Here is a 24,781-nt window from a genome sequence, read left to right on the forward strand (position 1 = left end):
TTTAGTCATCACAGCAACCCCGTGAAATAGGCATTACACTTGTACATACACTGACTAGCTTGGTTTTGGTCATTATTATTTAACTGAGTAAATTAATTTTTATAAATGCATATTTGGCTAAGAGAATTGTGACCTTTGTTGTCAGTGAAAGCCCTTTCTTGGACTAGGTAGGAGGATGAAGTTCATGTCTTTTTGAAGTTTTTTTTCCCCTTAAGTTTGACATGTAAATATGAACAGCGCTGTTAGTGGTAAAATCAAGAGAGAATAAAGTTTGTTATTTGGTCTTCTACTGTGTTTCAATGATTTAGAAGCTAAAGAACTGAAACCTTATTTTTTTTAACTAACCTGTTTGTTTTAAGTAGTAAATAGCTTTTAAAAAGCCATTTTAAATCGTTTTAATAATTATTTTAACTATTTTTAATAAAATTACATTTTTATTTAATAAATGAATTGTTGAGATAACACTTAATGAAAAGCCCAGATAATTATTAATTAAATTAAACTTTAAGGGTTTGTCTATACAAAAGGTTTAAAACCTGGGGAGATATGTTACAAGTTTGTTAAATAGAACTTTAGTATTTACCCTGGATAATGTGTCTTGACCCTCTGCTTAATTGATGAAGTAAGGCATATTTGAATTATTTCATGTGATTAATATAAAAACCAGTGATGATCTTTTTTTCTGTCATTAGCAGGGTCTGCACAATTCATGATGCAAGGTTTGGTTAAGTAGAAAAGCAGAAATTAAATGGTCTTTGCCAAGATGACTTCTTGGGAAAGGTTATTAATTGGGCAGTACCTTGATTAATAAATCCACTGAGAATGTACTGCCATGTACCAGCAAGTTGGAAAATAAACAATCTTTGTAAATTATGCAGAGTGGTGTTGGTTTGCATTAACAGCAATGTTCTCATTAAAGTTGGGCCAGGAAAAAACACCACTGTGTTCTGCTTCTACTTTTCACTACGCATGTAAACTACGCCAACAGCAACAGCCAACACCTGGGAAAGAAAGGCAAACCAGCCCTATGTTGGGCCCCTTAGCAGCAGAATTTCTAGAAACTTGTCTGTAGGACTTTGTTGTTTAATTTTATTCTCCTCTATTAGCCATCCAAGTGTTTCTCTTGATGATCTGACGTTTGAATGGGGAGAGAACCTGATTGGCTCAGCTTGGGTCAGCTCTCTAGCTTTGGAACACCGTGGAGAAGGGTTTCTTGCAGGATCAAATAACAGTGACCTGGTCCTGGAGAGTGCCCCTCACACACAGTATAGCAGGTTCTTAGTTCTTTACGCTTAGTGATTTAATGATTTTACTTAAGTATACATGAGAGATAGGTATTGAATCAACTAAGTACTTGCTTTTTTTAATCTTAAAGAATTAGTTTCTTATTAAACATGGGGCTTGGCATTTGAGGACCATTGAGGGACCCCTGAAATCTGCACTTTGTCTAGTAAATCTCACTAGCTCTGAGGGTTAATCTTTTTAATCTCTTGAGAACTGAGGGGGAACAGAGAGCAGGAGTCAGAAGAGACAGTCCATGGCCAGTCCCTGCTGGTTGCTATAGAGGCCAAAAAGCTGATGATGGCCTTCTCTCCTTGGCTCCCAGAACTTGGAGTTCTCCCAGTTCTACCATGTAGCCGTTTATTGGGCTCCCTTCCCTCCATTACCTCCCTTTCCTGTGTGAACCATTTGAATTCCTTCCCTCACCACCTAATGCAATTTAAGTTACCCTTCTGCCACAAGAGTCCCTTATGGAATGTTGTTTTCTGGGGTACTATATATTTTAGCATTTTGGTTCTTTAACCCATTTTTCCCCCTTATATCCTAGCTAGGATATTGGTATCTGTCTGCCCTTTTATAGTACTCAACTTTGACAGTTTTATTGTTAAGGTATAACTTTTTTTTTTTAACTTTTTCTTTTTTTATTAAGGTAGAACTTATTAGCTGAAATTTCCATTCTGTAACTCATAGGAAAAACCTTATTTATTTTCATAGTGAGACTTAATTAAATTGATTTTGTGCAGTGGCAATTGCTTTCTTAACAACTTGCCCTTCTTAACAGTATTTTTCCATGAGAAAATGTGTTCAAGAGCATCTAGTCCAGTGCCTAACAGTTGTTATTACTGTGATTAACTTTCATTTTCTTTTGATGTTTTTAAATGAGGTTTTATTATGATTTAAAAGTTATACATGTCTATCATAGGAAAATTGGAAAATGCAGGTAAATATAGTAAAATCACACAATTGCCCTACTGTTAACCTTGTGAAATTTCCCCCAACAATATTAGGATCATATTGTATCTAGTTTTTCTATTATCCTGTTTTCATGTAACATACCAAAAGTATTTTCTCACATTACTGAATATCCTTTTACTTTTTTAAAGTTTATTTATTTATTTTGAGAGAGAGAGCGAGCAAAAGAGAGAGTACACATGTGATTGGGGGATGGACAGAAAGAGAGGGAGAGAGAAAGAATCCCAAGCAGGTTCCCCGCACTGTCAGCACAGTGAGAACTCACGAACCGTAAAATCCTGGCCTGAGCCAAAATCAATAGTCAGATGTTTAATTGACTGAGCCACCCAGGTGCCCCTGAATAACCTTTAAAACATAATTTTAATGAGCATAATATTCTATTGTATAAATATGCCATAATTTATTTTTTAAGCCTTTCCCCTGACTACATATAGCATTCACGTTGGTGAGATAATCTCTTACTGGGATGCCTGTGTGTCTCAGTTGATTGAGCCTCTGGCTTCAGCTCAGGTCCTGATCTCACAGTTTGTGGGTTTGAGCCCCACATCGGGCTCTGTGCTGACAGCTTGGAGACCTTGCTTTGGATTCTGTCTCTCTCTCTTTCACTGCCCCTCCCCCACTTGTGCTCTGTCTCTTCTCTCTCTCAAAAATAAACGTTTTTTAAAAATTTTAAAAAGTAGGGGCGCCTGGGTGGCGCAGTCGGTTAAGCGTCTGACTTCAGCCAGGTCACGATCTCGCGGTCCGTGAGTTCGAGCCCCGCGTCAGGCTCTGGGCTGATGGCTTGGAGCCTGGAGCCTGTTTCCGATTCTGTGTCTCCCTCTCTCTCTGCCCCTCCCCCGTTCATGCTCTGTCTCTCTGTGTCCCAAAATAAATAAATAAATAAATAAAAATTTTAAAAAGTAAACTCTTATTTCCTTTTTTTAAAGGTTTTTTTTTTTTTAAGTTTATTCATTTATTTTTGAGAGAGAGAGAGAGAGAGAGAACAGGGGAAGGGCAGACAGAGAGGGAGACAGGGAGAATCCCAAACAGGCTCCACACCAGCAGCGCTGAGCCTGATGTAGGGCTCAAACTCACGAACCCTGAGATCATGACCTGAGCCGAAACCAAGAGTCAGATGCTCAACTGACTGAGCCACCCAGGTGCTCCTCTCTTATTTCTTTAATAGGTTTATAGGTAGAGATTTCTGAATAAACACAGTGAACATTTTCAGTCTATTGAGCCCTCAGTCTCCACATATGTAACCAGTCTCCCATTGTAGCTGCCATCTCATTCTGTATATGGATACCTTTCTCATCCCATTCAAACTTTTTATTGTAGACCTCTTTATCTTTCTTGGGCTCTGACACCCCACATTAAGATAGATGTTCTCCAAGTGAGGATCTTCCTCACCCTGCATGGGTTTTAACACCCCTGTCTGTGCTGGGTAACCCCAAAATATGGTCATCTTCCTGACCCTGCGCAGGCTCTGAGTTCCCTGACACCACAAAGCCCCTGCTCTACACCCCACTTGGGCTGGTACCCCACACCTAGCCACACCTATGTGTTAGACCTTGCTTTGGGCTCCCATGGCTCTGCCCTATCTAATGATGTTGACACTGAATTGTTCAGGAAAGGCATGGGGAAAGGGAAATGATGCTATACCGTTTGAAGACTTACTGAGGGGTGTTGCCAGGTGATAGCATCATGCCTGGCATACTGTAGGTATTTGGTGGCAGGGTGTGCATGTGTGTGTTTAATTCTTCCCCTCCTGATCCTGGAGTGTTGAGTCTTGGTGGTAAAAGAAATGATTGCTGCTTACCTTTTTTATTGTCCCCCATTTTCCAAACTCCAAGCTTCTATATCTTGGCTAATGACTTTGCCTACTATTTAAATGAGATCAAGATTATTTGAGATGAACATGTTTAACTGCCTAACCACCTCAGAACATTTCAATATTTTCAGCTCTTCTTATTTTACCTTCTTTCTTGAAACTCTTTCCTCTTTTGGCTTTTATTATAGTGTATTGTCCCACTTTTCTTCTTGCCTGACTAATTTTTCTAAATCTCCTTACCTGACTTTGATACGTCTACCCCCCAGCTGGATATTTGTCTTTCTTAATATTTTGTTATTGATCTCCTTAAGCCATTCTGTTTCCCTAGATTATTATTAGCCACAAATTGTCCCAACACCTAGGTTTTGCTGCTGAATTCTGGATTTTAATTTTATTTTATTTTTATTGTTTTTTTAATATTTATTTATTTTTGAGAGAGAGAGAGACAAAGCATGGGCAAGGGAGGGGCAGAGACAGAGGGAGACATAGAATCTGCTCCAGGCTCTGAACTGTCAGCATAGCCCCCAACTCGGGGCTCAAACTCACAAACCATGAGATCATGACCTGAGCCAAAGTCGGACACTTAACTGACTGAGCCACTCAGGTGCCCCCTGAGTTCTGGATTTTATACCTTCCCAACTCTAGTTCAGATTTTATACCTTTCCAACTCTGCCTCTAGCCATAATTCCTAGTAGGTTTATAGCTCCCAACAGTGTTTTTTTTTTTATTCTTTTTCTTCTCTTTGCCATTCTTTTATTTCCTTTTTAAATGTTTATTTATTTTGAGAGAGAGAGAGTGTGCGAGCAGGGTGAGGGGCAGGGAGAGAGAATCCTAAGCAGGCTCCATGCTTGGGGAGTGAGATCATGGCTTGTGTTGAAATTGAGAGTCAGATGTTTAACCAACTGAGCCACCCAGGCACCCCTGTCCCCAATTTTTTTAAACATGGGAGAGGGAGAAAGAGAGAGAGAACATTTTGAGCAGGCTTCACACCCCGCACGGAATCTGTTGTGGGGCTCTATCTCCCTGCTGTGAGATCATGACCTGAACCCAAATCAAGAGTTGAAAGCTTAACTGAGTTACCCATCCCGTAAGTTTCCTGTTGTACATTTTACCTTACAAGTACTGCTGTTTTTCAGACTCTCATTTGTGTATAGTACAATAGTACTTACTTGATTCTGCTTTGAATTATAACTAATTCTCTGAGTATTTTTCTTTGGATTTGTAACTTCTTCGAGGCAAGTTCTACTATAATCATTTCTTTTTGTTGAATTAATGAACACTCTTAAAGACATTTTTTCTAAACTTGAGTCAGTGTTTTACTATATCATTAACTGGTTTTCCCTAGGCAATAGGAAATTGGTCATGATTTGATTATATGTATGTGGCCTGTAATACACTATTCTTAGGGTGAATGCAGGAAAGGGTGTGATTTTAAGAGGATGCATAAATTGACAAAATATGTGGGAAGATTTTAAATAGCTTTAACTACTATTTTAATGAATAGAATCTTTGCTAATTACCTAGATTCTAGCATCTCCAGATGAGAATGTGTTTTCAGACTTTGATGTTTACGTCTGAATGTCAGAGGCTACCTAGAAATGTATTTCATAATTGATTGGATTCTAGAAATCTCTTTTCTTCCTTGAAAAGTTGTATTTCCCCCCCCACCAAAGATTTTAATCTTTTTAAAAGTTTTTATTTTTTTATTTGCTTTTCTACTCAAGCAGCTTTTCTTTCCTGTACTTAAACTATTGATTATATGATTCTGCTAATAACAAATAGCAGAAGAAATAAAGGACAGCTGAAGCAAAGGTTACAAAGAAACCCTTTGCTTATAATTATTCATATTTATTCCATGATTTAGAATTCTTTCCCCAATTAAGATATCTTAACTCTGAATACTTACCCATGTCTTCCCTTTCCCAAATAACACTAGAATTGTGGTGAAATATTTTAATGATTGGATTTAAAGACTTCTGTGATTTGGCTTTTCATGTTTTTTAGAGCTCTAAGAAAACGTTGATTCAGAAGAATTAAAGATTTGGTAAAAAATTTGGTACTTGTTTTACATTTGGAAGGGTTACTAGCTCTTTCCATATCCTCAGACCACACCTTTTTGTCTGACATCATCCTCATTCATAGTTCATATTGTGTAATTAAATGATTCAACTTCCTCATATTTCCTCATTATTAAAGTCACCTGAGTGTCTGACCTCTCTAGGTATTGCGGGGGGGGGGGGGGCAGTGCATGTGCATGCATGCAGTGGGCAATCAGAAACATTGGGCAGTATCTTGATTAAAATAGGACATTGTGGGGGCACCTGGGTGGCTCAGTCACTTAAACGTCCAATTTCAGTTCAGCTCATAATCTCACTTTTTGTGAGTTCGAGCCCTGCATCAGGCTCTGTGCTGACAGCTCTCTCTCTGACCCTCCCCCACTGGCATGTGTGCGTGTGCTCTCTCTCTCTCTCTCTCTCTCTCTTAAAAATAAACATTAAAAAAATAGGACATTGTGAAGAAATAAGAGAATAGAACAAGAGAGCACGAAAATGGAGAAGTAATGGGAATTGCTGTGCAGTATAGTAGATTCGAAACAAGGCTCTTCAGGAGCAGTTATAAAGACTCAGAGATAGGGGCGTCTGGGTGGCTCAGTTGGTTGAGTGTCCAACTTCAGCTCAGGTCATAATCTCACAGTTCCTGGGTTTGAGCCCTGTGTTGGGCTCTGTGCTGACAGCTCAAAGCCTGGAGCCTGCTTCGCATTCTGTGTCTCCCTCTGTCTCTGCCCCTCCCCCACTCGCACTCTCTCTGTCAACAATAAATAAACATTAAAAAAAAAAAAAAAGAGTCAGAGATATTGCCAGGCATTCAGTAAAGAAATTTGTTTGAAAGTCAGTAGTTATGATCAAAGAACAGTGAAAACCTTTTAAGCCCTGAAAGCTATACTTTGGAATTAAAAGTTATAAGAAGTCTAAAAAATCAGTTTCTACTAATACCAGGTATGTATTTATCTCAAGGTTAATCAACAATTCTGATGGAAGTGGCCCTAATAGTTTCGTTAGTATGGTTTAGTGATATGAACAGAAATATTAAGTCTAATTTCAGAATGTCCATAGTAACTTTAATTTTGTTACATTGCTCAATGCTTCAATTTCTTTTTGACCAAATTTGTGAAAATGCAAGTTATATACAGTTTAGATATCTGGGCAGATTAGATCGTGAGTGTTGACAGCCCTGTTTTAATTTATAAGTTGTAAACAATTCTTTAAAAAGTGTAACATTGACTTTTTGTCAAAATGACATTTATCTCCACAGCTTATTTCTGCTTTCTTCTTTGTTCCTTTTGCCCAGGCATTTATAGCTACTTTCATTGGTTCTTTCTTTTTTCATAGTTGTAATGAGTCTTTTCTCACCACGTACTCATACATTAAAAAATTATGGCCATCCAAATCCTCATTAGTGAATATAAATATTGTTATAAATTAATTTAAGTATAGTTCCACTTTATCAATTTAAAAATGAGATATTGAAGCCTAGAGAAATTGATTTACCAAGAAAGGAAAGAACTAATATTTAAGGAGCACCAACTATATACCAGACACTATCTTTTTACATTCTAGTTCTGTGAAGTATGTTTTGTTGTCCCCATTTTACAGATGTTCAGAGGTCAAGAAACTTGCCAAGACCGTAAGACTTGCCATGGTGGAGGCAGGATGATAATCCACTTCTGGTGCACAGTCTGGGGTCCTTGCTACTCCTGTCAGCAAACATTAAAAGTCAATCAGCTAAGGCAGTGAGAGAACAAAGGATTAAACACAAACACTCCAAATATAACAAAGGGTATTTTCTGATTGATAACTTTTGTTTTTATTAAAAAAAAAAAAAAGACTCAAAGGTAAAAATGATCTTTGGTTGTGTAGCTATTTAAATCACTATTGGGGCCCCTGAATAGCTCAGTTGGTTAAGTGTCTGATTCTTGATTTCAGTTCAGGTCATGATCTCATGGTTTGTTAGATCAAGTCTTGGGTCAGGCTCCATGCTCATGGCAAGGAGTCTGCTTGGGATTCTCTTCTCTTCTCTTCTCTTCTCTTCTCTTCTCTTCTCTTCTCTTCTCTTCTCTCCTCTCCTCTCCTCTCCTCTCCTCTCCTCTCCTCTTCTCTCTCTCTCCCCCTCCCCTGCTCTCTCTCTTCCTCTCTCTCTCTCTCTCTAAATAAGTAAACATTAAAAAAAAAAATAAATCCCTATTAAAATATGAGACTTGTAGGTATAAAAAAGCAACATGACCTTTACCTATTTGGGTCTTCTAGTTGATGATGTATGTACAAAAATACAGTCACAGAATAAACTAGAATATATTTACTATCAGTATAGAGATGGAAAGAATCACGAAGGTCACAGGCATCTTTCCTTTTATTTTCTTTTTGAGAAGTGGTCTCAAGAGATTCTTTAGCTTCTTGCCCTGAGGGTATCCTTGTCATGTTCTTAACACACACACACACACACACACACACACACACACACACACACACACTGGAGTACTACGTGGCAATGAGAAAGAATGAAATATGGCCCTTTGTAGCAACGTGGATGGAACTGGAGAGTGTGATACTAAGTAAAATAAGCCATACAGAGAAAGACAGATACCATATGTTGTCACTCTTATGTGGATCCTGAGAAACTTAACAGAAACCCATGGGGGAGGGGAAGGGGAAAAAAATGAGGTTAGAGTGGGAGAGAGCCAAAGCATAAGAGACTCTTAAAAACTGAGAACAGGGGCGCCTGGGTGGCTCAGTCGGTTGAGTGTCCAACTTCAGCTCAGGTCACGATCTCGCGGTCCGTGAGTTCGAGCCCTGCGTCAGGCTCTGGGCTGATGGCTCAGAGCCTGGAGCCTGCTTCCGATTCTGTGTCTCTCTCTCTCTCTCTGCCCCTCCCCCATTCATACTCTGTCTCTGTCTCAAAAATAAATAAATGTTAAAAAAAATTAAAAAAAACCAAACAAACTGAGGGTTGATGGGGGGGTGGGAGGGAGGGAAGGGTAGGTGATGGGCATTGAGGAGGGCTTCTTTTGGGATGAGCACTGGGTGTTGTATGGAAACCAATTTGACAATAAATTTCATATATTAAAACGCACGCACGCGCACACACACACACACACACACACACACACACACTTGCTATCAAAGGTTCATTTGTCCTGGCACATGATTGGCCTCTGATTAAGTTTATTGAGTGGACCAAACTCAGAAGGGATTTGGGTTCTGTGTTAACGTTTTGAATTAAATTTGATGTTTGTGAGAATTAATAGGTTGCTTTTCACAGTTTCTGAAAGGAGATTCCAAAAACCGAAACTGAGCATGATAGAAGTAGGAAAAAGTAGGACTTTGATATATAGTATTATGGTGTATGTGTTCATTTTCTAAGGAAAGGAAGTGCTTAAAATATGTGTGCAAATCTGGGCCTCCATTTGCCCTGCTTATGTCTATTTGTTAACTCTAAATCTTTTATCTAAGCACTTATTCTAATTAAACTATTGGTAACTACCTTTTTGAAGCAAGACACCTTCTCTTTAGTCTCTTGATATTTGAGCCACTGCCATTCTGAATGTGATGACCTAAGGGGTAATCAGATCACCTAAGAGTAGCTTTTCAAATTGTTTTTCAAACATTTCTTTTCTAGAATTCCTTAGTGATGTGTGTTTCCCATTTCATCATCATCTAGGTTTTAACATTTGTACTCTTGATACCATCATATTCATTACAATTTTTTTTTCCCTTAGAAGCCAGAGCTGATTCTGGCAGACACCTAGACAAAGATACTCTTTTTCTCCACCCACCAATCCTCCCCTTCCTTATCCCTGTCTATCCCTGACTTCCCCTCATTGTCCTACCCTCTTTTTCCCCTTCTCCATTTTGTTTTGTTTCAGTGTACAGGAAGATAAAAAATTAGATTGATGATAGGTAGAGGTAGGTGATTCCCTGTAAACATACTATTTAGTGATAGAAACATTAATTTCTTAGACAGTTACTTCAAATTACTTTGGGTTAGAATCTTACTTTACAAAAGTAGTACATATCTATTATGAGGGGGAATATGATGTAAAGAAAAAAGTAAAAGTATTCTCCTATACTTCTTTTAGATAATCTCTATTAATAATGGCTTTCATGTATCTTTCTAAATATCTACTATATATATTTAGGGATATACTTAATGTAACATTAGCCACATTAGTTTCAGATTTATAACATGTACATTTTCTTTTTAAATTTTTTTTAACATTTATTTATTTTTGAGAGACAGAGAGAGAGAGAACATGAGCAGGGGAGGGGGAGAGAGAGAGATTCAGAATCCAAAGTAGGCTCCAGGCTCTGATCTGTCAGCACAGAGCCCAACGCAGGGCTCGAACCCGCAAACCGTGAGATCATGACCTGAATTGAAGTCAGACGCTTAACTGACTGAGCCACCCAGGCACCCTACATTTTTGTTTTATGATAGTCTTCTGTAGGTCAGAAAGTATCTATAGTATTCATTTGATTCAATTTTAATTCACTTGATATTACTGTAGTATCTCAATTTCTTCTTTTTTTAATCAGTCAACCTCTGTAAAGGCTCAAAGTTTATTTATCAAAATAGGAGGAAAGAAAAAAATACTAGAAGTAATAGATGAGAACATGGATACTAGAGATGGAGAAGACAGGAAATGAAGACATTTGCATCTTATGACTTCAATCTTAGTAATTGGAGTAGTTAGCTATATGTTCTGCCAGGAGAGGTAATGCTCACAGTAATTAGGAATTAAAGCCTGTAGGAAGAAAGTTTAGAGTTCCCCTTACTGTGATGGGAAGTATTGTAACAAATCAATACAGGATTGCCAGACCTGTTGTTACAGATACAGAATGTTACAGATATAGAATGTTACAGATACAGAATGATTTGTAGAGGGCAAAGTGTTTGGTCTGGAACCAGGTGAAAAAAAAGCTAACTGTAGGTCAGCTCTGGTTGGGTAAGAGTACACCGGAGGCTTAGGTGTTCATGGAATCTGTGGGAGTAATAACCACAGTGTTAATAAAATTGCAGCAGATAATGAACTTTCTTAATGTGTACAAAATGGTTGCCCGCACATCAAATGTAAATCAGGATTTCAAAGTAGTCTCTCATAATTCGAGAGAAAGTGTTTTTTCCTCCTTGAAATAGATGGTCAGTTATGAAGAATATGGTTTGAAAGCCATATAACTACTCATACATTAATTACGTTGGTATTTTGTAAGGTACCTTACAGAAGGTTGGTCTGTTTACCAACAAAGCATTATTTGTATGTATATCCCTTTGTTTCCATAGAATATGGGGCACTTTTCTAAACATCCAAACAGTGGAGGGCAGGGGAGAACAGAGAGGAAGTAACTGAAATTTGGAAGTAGCCAAAATATTACATAACATTCTTTTCTCGGTGGGAAAACATGTTATCTTTTTTTTTTTAAGAACATATTATCTGATTAAATTTCTTTTCTGTTGGACAAATGCTACTGCTGAGATTCCTTTAACTTTTTGTATGGCATTTAAAAAATAATGTAATTTTTTTGTCCTGATCTTTTGCAGAGAACTATAATTGAACTCAGCTTTGTGACTTAATTTTATGTAGAAGAAATACAAAAACAACAACAACAACAGTTATTAAGGTTAGGTGACTTAGTCAAGTCTGCCAGGTGTTTGTGTGTAGAATAGAACCTTTGGAAAGTGTATTGAATTATTTGTTTTTTAATTTTGTTAGCATAGCTCTGCAGCTTATTCTTCATCCCTGACCCTAAGTCTTGAGAAGATGGTTCTTCTGTTTTTCAGTCTGAGTTTCACTTCTTTTCTTGCTCTGTGATGATTGACCATAAGATCATGTTTCTTTCAGGGGAAAAGCTTGAACTCAGCCACTGGTGTTCTGATTTATCGTGACAGATTGCAGCATGGAATTAAATGAGGCTTTAGACCAGAAGGGGTCTTGAGAATTCCTTCCCTGCCCTTCTGGTATCCTGTCACCACCCTTATTTCACGATACTTCTGATGTGCTACACACATATCCCAAAAAACCAAGCAATTTTCAGACGCAATTAGGTCTGAATGTCTATTTAAGAGTAATTTGTTAATGGCATATGCATCACTAAGCAGAGCCGCGAACATCTAAAGCGCCTGCATTTAGGTTCACAGCACCCTCACAGTTTTTTTCAGGGAAGTAGTCTATTTGCTTATGTAACTAAAGGGTCCATTCTGGTGGTATTTTTTAAAACAAAAAATGTCTGCTGCAAAAGAAAACTGATGTTTCCACTTGGAGAGACATTTAATTGCTTGTAATTGAAAGTGATGCTTCTCTAGTTTTTTTTGTTTTTTGTTTTTTGTTTTAAGATCCCACATTCTGTTACAGTAAAAGTTGTTCTTCCTCTAACCCATTAAATCTTTGGGGGAAAAATGGACTCCCCAGTAAAATAAGCCATCTTTATCCTCTTTATAGGAATATATATCCTTTTTATAGGAACATCCCTCACCACCACTGCCCTTTTTTTAGGGTTACATGATGCTATTTACAAGTACCTCAGCCTTCAAAAAGCTTTTCTCCTTTTAGCCACTGCTTCACCTCAAGATTTATTAGACTTTCCTAACCTTTTTAAGCCTGGAGCTACTGAGTACTGTACTGGGATTGTATCAAACCTAGTTAGGCCAACAATTAACATGTATTTCTGATTTGGTCTTTTGCATATACATTATTTTATATTCCTGATTCCATGTCCATATTCTTGAGTCATCTTGAAATAAAAAATATAGTTCTTTTTAAAATTCTCTTTAGAATTTAGTACATTCTTTTGTACATGCAAACAAATACTGCCAATATAATCATTAAAACAAATTAGTGGCTATTCCTTATTAGTTTTGGTTATTGTTTCACTAAAAAATATACAGTACCATTGAAATAGTTACACATTTTAAAGGTAAGTTTTGATTAAATTAATCCCAGTCATTCTGAATTATCAAGTTAGAGCAGAATTACTCTTGTGGAATCTATGTCCCCATACTTACCTCTTCTGATTTTAAAGAAGATGATTGTTTGATTGAATTCAGAATTTAAGAGGGTAAAGGACATCTAGTCACTGCAGGTCAGCTCTGCCACTAAGTCCAACCAGTTGGTTACTGATTATCTACCCTGCTTTAGAGACACTCATGGCAGATTCGGTTACATATAAGTGAGTTGTTCAGTCCATGTGGCTTGGTCTAGGTGTTCTAAGATTTTAATTTTCAGGGTATATTATATCACACAGTGATTTTAAAAATAAGAAAGGAGTCACAGGAAAGCAGTGAAAAAGAGAAAAGGATTTAAAGGGCCAGAGAAATTAGTATGAATAAGATAATGTCTGAGAGAGAATAATCAAAATGAAGGGCTCTTACAAAATCATGTAATCATTTTATTCTACCTCCTTCATGTCTGTCTTTAAACCGTTCCTGTATTCTCGATTTCTCATTCCTTGAAACAAGATTTTTATTTGAGTGTTTATTTGTTTTGAGAGACAGAGAGACAGAGAGAAAGCGTGCGCATGTGTGCATGCGAGCAGGGGGAGGGGCAGAGAGAGAGAGGGAGAGAGAACATCTCAATCAGGCTCCACCCCATCAGCACAGAGTCTGATGTGGGGCTGTATCCCACAAAATGTGAGATCATGATCTGAGCCAAAATCAAGAGTGAGACACTTAACTGACTGAGCCACTCAGGCACCCCTTGAAACAAGATTTTTTTTTAATGTGTAAATAAGAGGACTTTTAGGTAGAATGATGTTGTGAGTCAGAAAGTGCTCTCTCCTGAATTTCCTCATAATATCTCTGCCTGTTTCTGGTGTCCATTTCGTCTCTTAATTGTAATTATTTGAAATAGTTTTAATTTCTCAGGATTCTAATTTTCAATTAATGCTAAAAGTGAAAATCCTTAGTTAAAACTGTAAGTTATTGACCCATTTCAGTGTCCTGTTGGATATTGGGAACTAAGGGGAAACTTAGTTTCTTAGTATTTAGTTTCTTAACACTGAGATGGACCATAAGAGTGGTTTCTTCATGCTGCCCCGCTGAAGGTGTACTTCAGAGAACTTTCCAGCATCTGAGAATGATGGGCATAGAAGCTAAAAGGAATTCTACTACTTGATGTTTACCCTGTGTCTTCAATTGCTTTCAAGACTTTATTTTTCAGTTTAAACCGTAACCCACATGGTAATTGTGATCTACATGTTTATGAATTTTTAATTCTGTAAAACATTGACATTTTGTTCTTTAAAAATAACTCCATAAAGAATTTATTATTGGGGCGCCTGGGTGGCTCAGTCGGTTAAGCATCCGACTTCAGCCCGGGTCACGATCTCGCGGTCCGTGAGTTTGAGCCCCGCGTCGGGCTCTGGGCTGATGGCTCAGAGCCTGGAGCCTGCTTCAGATTCTGTGTCTCCCTCTCTCTCTGCCCCTCCCCCATTCATGCTCTGTCTCTCTCTGTGTCAAAAATAAATAAATGTTAAGAAAAAAAAAATTAAAAAAAAAATTTATTATTGGTAGTTTTTTCTTGAAGGTACCAGAGCTGTAGCAATTGTGTTTATTTAAAATAAAGATTCCCAGTGCCGCGCTAGTCTCAGTCTGGTGAAGTTTTTCCGTCGCTTGCAGAGATTCGCCGGGTCATGGTGCCAGCCTGACTGAGAAAGGGATGCTCCTGGGAGACGAATGAGGAACCACCTCCTCCTGCTGTTCAAGTACAGGGGCCTGGTCCATAAAAGGAAGAAAAGCAAAAGACAAGAATGGCTAAATTCGTCATCTGCCCAGCCCCTGCCACCCACTGCAGTGACATCCTGCGGCTGATCAAGGAACTGGCCAAATAAGAATATATGGAAGAGCAAGTGGCATTAACTGAAAAAGATCTATTAGAGGATGGTTTCGGAGAGCACCCTTTCTACCACTGCCTGGTTGCAGAAGTGCCCAAGGAGCACCGGCTTCTGGAAGGACACAGCGTTGTTGGTGTTGCCATGTACTAGTTTACGTATGACCTGCGGATTGGCACACTGTTGTATCTTGAGGACTTATTCATAATGAGTGATTACAGAGGCTTTGGCATAGGATCACAGATTCTGAAGAACCTAAGCCAGGTTGCAATGAAATGTCGCTGCAGCAGCGTGCACTTCTTGGTAGCAGAATGGAAAGAACCATCTATCAATTTCTACAAAAGAAGAGGTGCTTCTCATCTGTACAGCAAAGAGGGATGGAGACCCTTCAAGATACACAAAGAGTATTTGCTAAAAATGGCAGGAGAGGAGTGAGGAATGCTGGTGCAGAAAATGACAGCTTCCATTCTATTTTAGATTAAATTCTCAATGATCTTGCTTTCTATCCTGTTTGTGGTCAAATAATAGAATGAACACCCATTCCAAAGCTTTATTACCAGTGGCAGGTTTGCATGTTTGAAATGCAGTCTGTTTAAGATGGTAGTCTTGTATGCCGTTTGGAGTCTCCTTGAACATCTTTTGATAAACAGCAAGATGGTGTGATCTTGATGTATATGAAAAAAACTTCATTCTTGTGAGTCATTTAAGTGTGTACAGTGTACACACTGGTACTTAAGAGTTTCTGTTTTAATTCTTTTTTAATAAACTCCCCTTTGATTTAAAAATAAAATAAAAACATAAAAAGGTTCCCTAGAGTAGTGGTTCTCAAACTTTAGTAGTGTGTCTGAGTCATCTAGAGGAATTTTTAAAACACAGAGTGTTGGGTGCTATTAGTCATATTACTGATTCAGCAACTGTGGGATGAGGCCAGAGACTTTGCATTTCCAACAAGTTCCCAGGTGGTGCTAAAACTGCTGGTCCTGAAACCATACTTTGAGAAGCACTGAGTACAGTATTGATTGCAGAAGTCTGAGACAAAGCTGAATCTCATCTGTGCTGAATGAATGCTGAGTTGCTTGTAATGCAAGCAGAGTCATTCTACCTATTGGATGAGTACCAACGATGAGCATTTAATGCAGTGTCATATTTTATTTATTTTCATAGATTGGAGCATATGATCAACAAATATGGGAAAAATCTGTTGAGCAAAGAGAAATCAAGGTAACAAGTTTATTTCATTTTGTATATTCTAAAACATAGTTCTATAAGTTGATTATTAACCACATTTTAATTTATATCTCTCCATATACTTTTAATTAAAGTACTTTTAAATAACGAGATAAACTCCAAAGTTTTAAATAAAGAGGTATACTCTTACGCTGGCATAATCATGTGTCTTTACCTCTGATGATTTATTTATTTATTGTTTTTGCTTTTTAGCATCTTTCTGTTCTTTTAAAATTTAATTTCTTATGATTATTTTTTTATCAGCTGTCTGTCTTCCCCTTTCACTTGTCACCTTATACTTCTAGTTTGCTTTTCCTCCCTTTTGATGCTGTCATTGCTCTGTACAGTTTATTAAACTGGTAAGTGTTTCAGGACTTTTCCCGCCTGAGTGATCCTGTCAAATGCCGCTCTGCTTCATTGAGATCTGCTTTTGGTGCTACTAACAAGAATGACTTGGACGCAAAGAGTTTCGCTGAAAAGTTGGTCATTTTTTAAAAGAACTTAGGAAAATAAAGCATTAATTAAAGTGTTTTTGTGTTAGGTGGTTTTCATGTAATCACTTATGCTGATAAGACATTGTCATAGGCTCCTTGCTAGCATGAAAACTATTTTTTAACCAAATTTATTCTGTTTCTCAGCAGTTGCTCTTTTTTGATAATATTTATATTTTTCATTTGCATAGATAATACTAATCTGTGTGTTCCTGCACGAGCTAAATTTAATCTGAGCCCAGAGAATGTTACTTTAGCTGCTTGACATTTTCTATCTTGTATAGAAAGATGTATATTAGACTGGAAACCAGTTTTAATAGTTACTTTAAAAAAATCTCAGTGTTTAGACAATTCAGTCATCTATGATAAAGGGCAAGGTTCTTTGCCATTGGTCATTTTTAATCTTTAAACTTTTCATGAAGAATTAAAGTTGGTGTAAACATCTAGTATGTTAAATATAGGATTAAATCATGGGGACAAAAAGATGGAATGAATTTTATTTTTGTAGTAAGGTATGTAATTACAAATGTGATCAGTTCAGTTAGGCAAGGGAGGTGTAGGTCTGTGATGGGGAGTGCAGGGGGAGGCATCCCCAGGGAGGTTAAGAAAGACTGCATAGAGGAAGTGACTCATGAGCCGAGTTTGACAGACGTTAGGGACAATGAGGAAAACATTCCAGACAGAATGGAGAGCATATGAAAATAAATATGCAAGAAGGAAGGAACGTGACTGACTGAGGAATCCTCAGGAGCTTGGTTGATAATAGGGTGGATGGAGGAAGGAAATTGGAATGGTTAGGCACGAAACTAGAAAGGAAAATGGGAGTCAGATCATGGAGGGGCTTGACTGCCTTACCTGCAAGTCTGAATATAATCTGGAATACAGTGAGGGAGACATGGATGGATTTTATTTTATTTTATTTTATTTTATTTTATTTTATTTTATTTTATTTTATTATTATTTTTAAAAAGAGAACTTATTATAACTTTGATGTGCAGCAAATTCAGCAGCATACATTTAGCCCAGTTTGGTGGCCAATTCTTTAGCCTTTGCCTTTTCTAACTTGACAGTGTGAGCCACTGCCTTTGGACCCCAGGACCCAGGATAGTGGATCTCATCATCATATCTGTCATTGTAACTGGTCCTAATAGCTTCCACCTGCTTAGCCAGAGCTTCTTTGTCTTCCCAGTTAACCTGTGTGAAGGCAACAGTGGTGCAGATCTTCCTATGGACCAGACACCCTAGCCTGGCCTTTCCCTTGATGATGCAGTAGGGAACCCCCCTCTTGATGACACAGGGCAGGCAGGAAGACAACCAGCTCAGTGGGATCCACATGATTTGCAGTCACCACTGGCTGAACTTTCTTATTTTCCACCAAGGTGGTGACAGTATTAACCCCAGCTCAAAGGACAAGCGACCTCTTAGAGGGGACATCACCTTTGCTGGCAGCTTTCTTCTCAGCCTAGGGCAGCAGTCTCTGCTTCTTCTCTTGCTTTGTCTCTGTTGTGTGTCGGGGGTGGGGGTGGGCAGTATAAGTAGTTGAGCAGCTATTTGGTGGTCGAGGGCCCGGGAGAGCTGGTTAATTGTGGGAGGCACTTTTAGACATTTATAGATAATGGCCCTTTGCCATTGCAGCTGGATGTAGCAGGGCCATTTAACAAAGCAGATGAGGTCTCTTTTGGTCTGGATATCCTGTCCAGTGCCAAAATTCTTGGGCCTTTTTTCACATAGGGGATTGACCACCTTCTTGACCTCCTGCTTCTGCATGACAGCAGGAGGGGGCGGGGGCAACTAGCCTCCCCTTAGCCTTTTTTCCTTTCAGCATCTTGGATGGCTGGAGCTGTGCTACTTTGATTTTTAAAAATTTTATTTGAGTATAGTTGACATGCACTGTTACATTAACTTAAGGTGCATCATATTTTAGTGACTTGGCAAATTCATACATTGTGCTATGTTCACCACAAGTATAGCTACCATCTGTCCCATTGCATCGCTGTTACAGTAGCACTGACTGTATTCCTTATGCTCTGCTTTTTATTCCCATGACTTACTCATTCCATACTGGAGGCCTGTATCTCCCTTTCCTCTTTACCTGTTTTGTCCAACTCTCCCTACTCCTTACCCCCGCCCCCCCCCCACCCCAGCAATCATCAGTTTGTTCTCTGCGTTTATAGGTCTGATTCTGCTTTTTTATTCTTTTTTTTTTTAAGATTCCATTTATAAGTAGAATCATATGGTATTTGCTTTTTTTAATTTAAAGTCAAGTTAGTTAACACATAGTGTAATAGTGGTTTCAAGAGTAGAATTTAATGATTCATCATTTACATATAACACCCACCCAGTGCTCATCCCAAGTACCCTCCTTAATGCCTATCACCCATTTAACCCATCCCCCCCCACCTACCTCCCCGCCAGCAACCCTGTTTGTTCTCTCTCATGGTTTGCCTCCCTATCTGTTTTTAGACATTGAAGGATTTTAAGCCAAAAAAGTTGCCTGATTAAATTTATGTTTTAGAAACTTTGCTTAGGCAGCACTGAGTGTGATGGGAAATACTACAAGAGGAGCAGATTTAAAATTGTGCTTTAGAAATATCCAGGTGGTACTTGAGAGAGAGATTTGGGAGTCCTTGGTATGAATGTGTGTATATCTAGGAATGTGTATATGTATGCTATGTGTATTATATAACATATCATATAATACAGCTATAGGAGTGAGGGGATTTCCATTGGATGATGAGGGGAAAAGGCTGAGTATAGAACACAGGGAAACATCAACATGTAATAGGTAAAGAGGAAGATATAAGTGAAGAGTAAGAGATCCATGACACAATAGTCTGGCAAGACTATCAGGAAAAGTGGGAATAGTCAAGCAAGTAATGAGCAGCATACAGGTTTAGTAAGATGCCTTGAAACCTCTTAAGCTGCTCAGTACAAATAACTACATTCCTCATTTTTAGAACTATTTTAATGCCTAAGCAGAGGTTAGGGTAAAGGAGGGTTACTTATTTATTCCTTTGTGCACTGATAGGATGAACTTGGAGAAGACTAAGAACTATAACTTTTTTTCTGGAATATGTCTCCCTTTAAAGATAGTACTTTGTAATTGTAATTGAAGAATTAAAAATGGTATTAAAACTTACTCTTGTTATTTTGAATTAAAGGGGCCAATTTGTTGACAAGTCTAAAATATTCCATTCTTGCTAAACATTTTAGTGGAGGCAAATTATTTGTAGTGTAAAATAATTTTGCATTTACTCTAAGGAAGGTAGAGAAATAGCTGCTGTGTATTAATATAATATTTGATTTAAAGCACCTGGTGCTTCGAAAACACTGTACACAATGTGTTGAGTTTGTCCTCTGTAATCGATTGTCTCTCTGTCATGGCAGTGAGCAGCAACTAAAGAAACCAAAGAAAGCCATAAAAGTAAATTCTTTGGAAATGTTTATTTTTTTAATTGAGACCTTTAGTTGATATTGCCAAAGTTTTTTGTAAGTTGCAGATTATTTTTTTCTTAAACATTTTAGAAATTATAACTGAAAACTTACATTTTCTGATCACCTTAACCCAAATTTAAAAGTTAATGTGGAATTTCTTCTAGCTTTAGTGCTTACTAGAGTTTCAAAGCTTCAATAAAAAGAACCATGCTATTTAAAGTCATTATAGAGGAAAAACAGGATGGGGAAAACTAAATAGGATTTCTGGAAAGTGAAACTGATGGTTACGTCCTTTGGTGGAGTCTAAGTATTATAATAGTTCCATGCATGGGAAGTCTGCATCATTGAACAGAAGTACTTTCTAAATTTAAGCAGCTGTTTTAAGCTTTTTGGCTCAACATTATCTGTGTGTACTTACAGATTTAAAAAAATTCAAAACTTCATATAATTTGTGTCATTGCACCTTAGGAAGGTACTATGAGAGTTTAAGTATTTATTCAATAAAGAATATATTATTTGGATTCTTAGAGATTAATTATATTTCTAATACTTAGTTGTTTCTACTTTCTAGTTTGATCAGTAAACTAGAAAATCTTATTAATTAATTTTAATAAAAAATATTAACATCTTTTATTTTAAACTAACTTGGTTTTTATTTTTTTGTTCATTTAAACTTTTGGTGGTCCATAATTATAGTTAGTACCTGAAAGCTATGCTATTTTGTTTGAATATAGTCTACTCTAAACCAATTAAAAATTTTTCCAACTTAAAATATCTACTTAATTAAAATCAGATTTTTTGAATGCTCACCTGTGGGTGCTAATATCTTTTATTTTTGTGATTGAAATAATTAATGTTAGAAGATTTATCAGTGAAATTTTTCTTTGTTTTTCTCTTTTTTAACACTTTAAATAGTCTGATAGGTTACCTTGAAGGGGAATTTTATCAAACTGGCAATTATGCTATGATTCTACAATGTAGCTCAAAATAAATATTTTAATAAAATATAAAATAAGAAATGAACCACATAAAAAAGGTCAAGAAGAATGAATCTTGTGTTGTTGAAAAACAACATAATTGCATAAATCAAGATAATTTACTGTTCCTCTCAAAGGACTTTAAGTTCTTAAAACAATCTTTAGAAATTATAGGTACATAGCAGTAAATTAAGCTTCAGGTTTGCCATAAAACATTGGCAATAAGATTATTTTCAAATTATCAGGAAAAGAATATGTAAAATAAGTAAATCAAAGTATGTTACCGTTTTCAAATTTGTTGGCACTAATAAAGATTAAATCTCAAACTTTTTTCTACATCTAGTGCTCTATTAAAGAAATTTTGTTTTTCCATATGTGTATTGTTAGAATTGCTTTCCCAATTTGCAAAATGTTGGGAGTGATTCATAGTTCTGCTAGCCACTCGATCATGACGTTAGAATGGGAATACAGATGGAGTCAGTTCTCGTTATTTGCAGGAGTTTTGTTCTATAAAGTCACCACAAACACTGAACTAGCAGATACTGACCATTGCTCCATCTCTAGTCACAGCTCTTTTGTCAACCAATCAGTACTTATACTTGGTTTTTGTATGTTTCTGTTGAAAGGCATCTTATTTAATATATATTGTTGATTCACTAACACTGAACTCATGGCCAACGACAGTATGACTCATGTCCGAACAAAGCTTATGGAGCACACGTTTTCTCAGTGAGGCACCTCTCAGCCTTCTTATACTCACTTCAGCACTGTGCTTGAGGGCAATTTTAAACAACAAAAATACCAACAAGAAGCATAAAAAAAGCAAAAACCAGCACTTTGTGAAAACAGACTGTGAAAGGATGCATATTTACAGCATGAGAGCTGAAATAAGAAGGCAGATTGTTGCCTTGTTTGACTTCAGATGGGAATGTGCACATTGGGTGACTCAAATTTTTTGCCAGTCTTACTTTGTGCATGTCTGCAAATGACTGCAAAAGCACAGCAAGTATTGATTTTGGGTTACAAATAAATTCTGTGAGCAGGTAAATCTGCAAATACAGAATCTATGAATATGAAGATTGACTATATATATAAAATTACCATGGCTGTGTCTTCAGTCCTGACTCTTTTGTTTTTGTACCTGCCAGTGGTTTTCAGCTTCACATGGACAACTATTCAAAGGGGTTCTAAGGTTAATTGCTTCTTGATTTCAGGGTACATTTTTGATTTAAACATCTCCATTAATTCTGAGCTCAAATAGTCTCCTTTTCTATGTTTCAGATGCAAACAGTACTTAACTAAATGATTACCTTTTGGGTCATTGTTATTTGAATTAGGACCAAACAGAGAATTTACTACAAAGTTACCTGATTAACTGAATGAATAGTAAACAAATTACCTACACACTGTGTCATATCTCAGCGCTTGACTCCTAAGCTCTTCCAATTCTTAACATCCCTTCTTAAATTATAAAGTGTGATTTTTTTTTTCAGTGATTTTGATCTCTATCTCTGCTCCTGCTCCATACACTGATGGCAGAAACTTAATCCTAGTGTTCAGTAATTCTGGGTTTAAACTAATTCAGTTCATGATTCCTGCTTTCCCTCCTCTTCTTCCTGGGCATGGCGTCTAAGTTCTAAGGTGATTAGGTGGCATTGTGGTCTCATTGGTGGTTGGCATGTGAACGTAGTGGCGACCCTGAGATCTGCATCATCCTCTCTGGGTCTCAGCTAGTATCACCCCCACATGCTGGCATCTGCTGAGAAGTCTGCATCCCTGTCTGTCCCCAGCTTTGTGATCTTCTGCTTCCTGCAGCCACCCCCCCAACATCACACCTTGAGGGCTTTTCAGGGCCACTGCTCTCCCAGCCAGCCCCAGTATACTCTCCTGTGCAGATCTGGGGCCAACACAGTCTCCTGGACCATCTCAGGCTTTACATCCAAATTGAGTTCCGGTTGTGATAGTCTTTGTTTTAGAATTTTACTTTTAGTAATAAACAGACCTCACATGTTACACACATCCCTAAATGTATCCTTTTGGAAAGTAATAAAATTTATTACAATACTACAGTTATGTTCCAATTGTAACAAATATGTGATGTGTTATATTTTTGTCCAGTGTATTACTTACAGGGTTTTTTTTAATTGAAATCTTTAGAATTTGATTATTTTCTGTTGTTCTGGATTTAAAAATATGTAAATTGAATTCTACTTTTTTATTGAGGTATAATTGACATATAAGATTATATTACTTCTAAGTGTACAACATAATGATTCAATATTTTTATATATTGAGAAATATATGTATTGAGAAATGATACCACAATAAGTAGTTAACATCCATCCCCATACATATTTCCAAATATTTTTTTTCTTATGATGAGAACTTTAAGATCTACTCCCTTACCAATCCTACTTTTAATATATTATAGGGTTTAAGGAATAAACCAAAGAAAACAGCGCATGTGAAACCAGACCTCATAGATGTTGATCTTGTAAGAGGTGAGTCTTGAATAAATAACAGCTTAATGCAATTAGAAATTGACCCTGAAGAAACATTATTCAAAGTGGGTTAAATATATATGTAGAGATAAAAGAAATGTGAGCCGAAATGAAGGTGGGAATAGTACAAGAAAGACGTAGTGGAAGTATTTAAATACCATTGACTAGTCTTTCTCCCCACTAAAGATCAGTCCAAGAAATAAAAGAAAAGCAGCTTGTGTTTGCCTAGCCAACTATATGGCTTGTGTATAAAAATTTAAGTGGTAATTTTTAATTTCTAATTGGAACTGACCTTTGAACATTGTCTTGTATTTATAAAATATCTGGGAGAAATTCTGCTGTTATTTCAGTTAAAATGGTTTCTTTCAGAGTACCTAAGTTAATAAGATAGCACTAAGAATGTTTTTTAAAGTGCCTACCACCCAAAATCAGGCATTTCTCACTCATAGTATAGTGCAAACTAAAATTATACATGGTTTTCTCTGTCCTTCAAATGTTAAAATATTTTCTCTAAGGAAATTAAAGAATGATGCATGTATTTTGTCATTTTATTTGACTTTTTTCAGGGTCTGCATTTGCTAAGGCAAAACCTGAAAGTCCTTGGACTTCTCTGACTAGAAAAGGAATTGTTCGAGTTGTGTTTTTTCCCTTTTTCTTCCGGTGGTGGTTACAAGTAACATCAAAAGTCATCTTTTTCTGGCTTCTTGTCCTTTATCTTCTTCAAGGTATAGTTAAGTGATAGAAATTCATTTTGCTTTTAACTTTCAGAATGTTATGTTTTTAGGCTTACTAAGGCTTTTGAGAAAACATATACTAATTATATGGAGTATGAAGATACACATTTGTTGTGATATTTCATTTAATAAGACACAGCTGGTTTGGTGTTAAAAATGTTTGAGAAAACAGTTATGTTCCATTATAATTTTTATGAAAACTTGAATTTGCAAATGGCTAAAGAAAAACACAAATTGAGAGGAATTTAACAATTAGAAAGTCTCTTCAAAATGCACATACATATCACATGTACCTACCACACCAGTCTTTTTTTTTTTTTTCTTAAGTTTATTTATTTTGAGAGAGGGAGAGTGTGTGTGCACGTGGGCACACAGTGGGGGAGGGGCAAAGAGAGAGGAAGACAGAGAATCCCAAGCAGACTCCATGCTGTCAGCCCAGATCGCCACATGGGGCTCAGTCTCATAAACAGGGAGATCAT

At 37.1% G+C, this 24,781-nt stretch overlaps 1 protein-coding gene and 1 pseudogene across 6 annotated transcripts in view; both read left to right on the forward strand.

Annotated features, from left to right (window-relative positions):
- PHTF2 (putative homeodomain transcription factor 2) overlaps positions 1 to 24,781 on the forward strand; it is a 127,827-nt gene that overhangs the window by 54,266 nt on the left and 48,780 nt on the right. For 5 of the 6 annotated variants that reach the window (XM_047097385.1, XM_047097382.1, XM_047097380.1 and 2 more), the window contains exons 3-5: positions 16,102 to 16,158; positions 23,499 to 23,568; positions 24,135 to 24,293. In XM_047097385.1, coding sequence (XP_046953341.1) covers positions 16,102 to 16,158; positions 23,499 to 23,568; positions 24,135 to 24,293 — 286 coding nt within the window. Of the gene's footprint in view, positions 1 to 16,101; positions 16,159 to 23,498; positions 23,569 to 24,134; positions 24,294 to 24,781 lie in introns of those variants that run through there. The other variant, XM_047097384.1, reaches the window with a different exon arrangement.
- LOC124524938 (diamine acetyltransferase 1-like) lies at positions 14,738 to 15,703 on the forward strand (annotated as a pseudogene).

The sequence above is a fragment of the Lynx rufus genome, unplaced genomic scaffold (genome assembly GCF_022079265.1).
Source record: "Lynx rufus isolate CCGP_SWC_20201006 ecotype Redwood Valley unplaced genomic scaffold, mLynRuf1.p SCAF_4, whole genome shotgun sequence".
Lineage (NCBI taxonomy): Eukaryota > Metazoa > Chordata > Mammalia > Carnivora > Felidae > Lynx > Lynx rufus.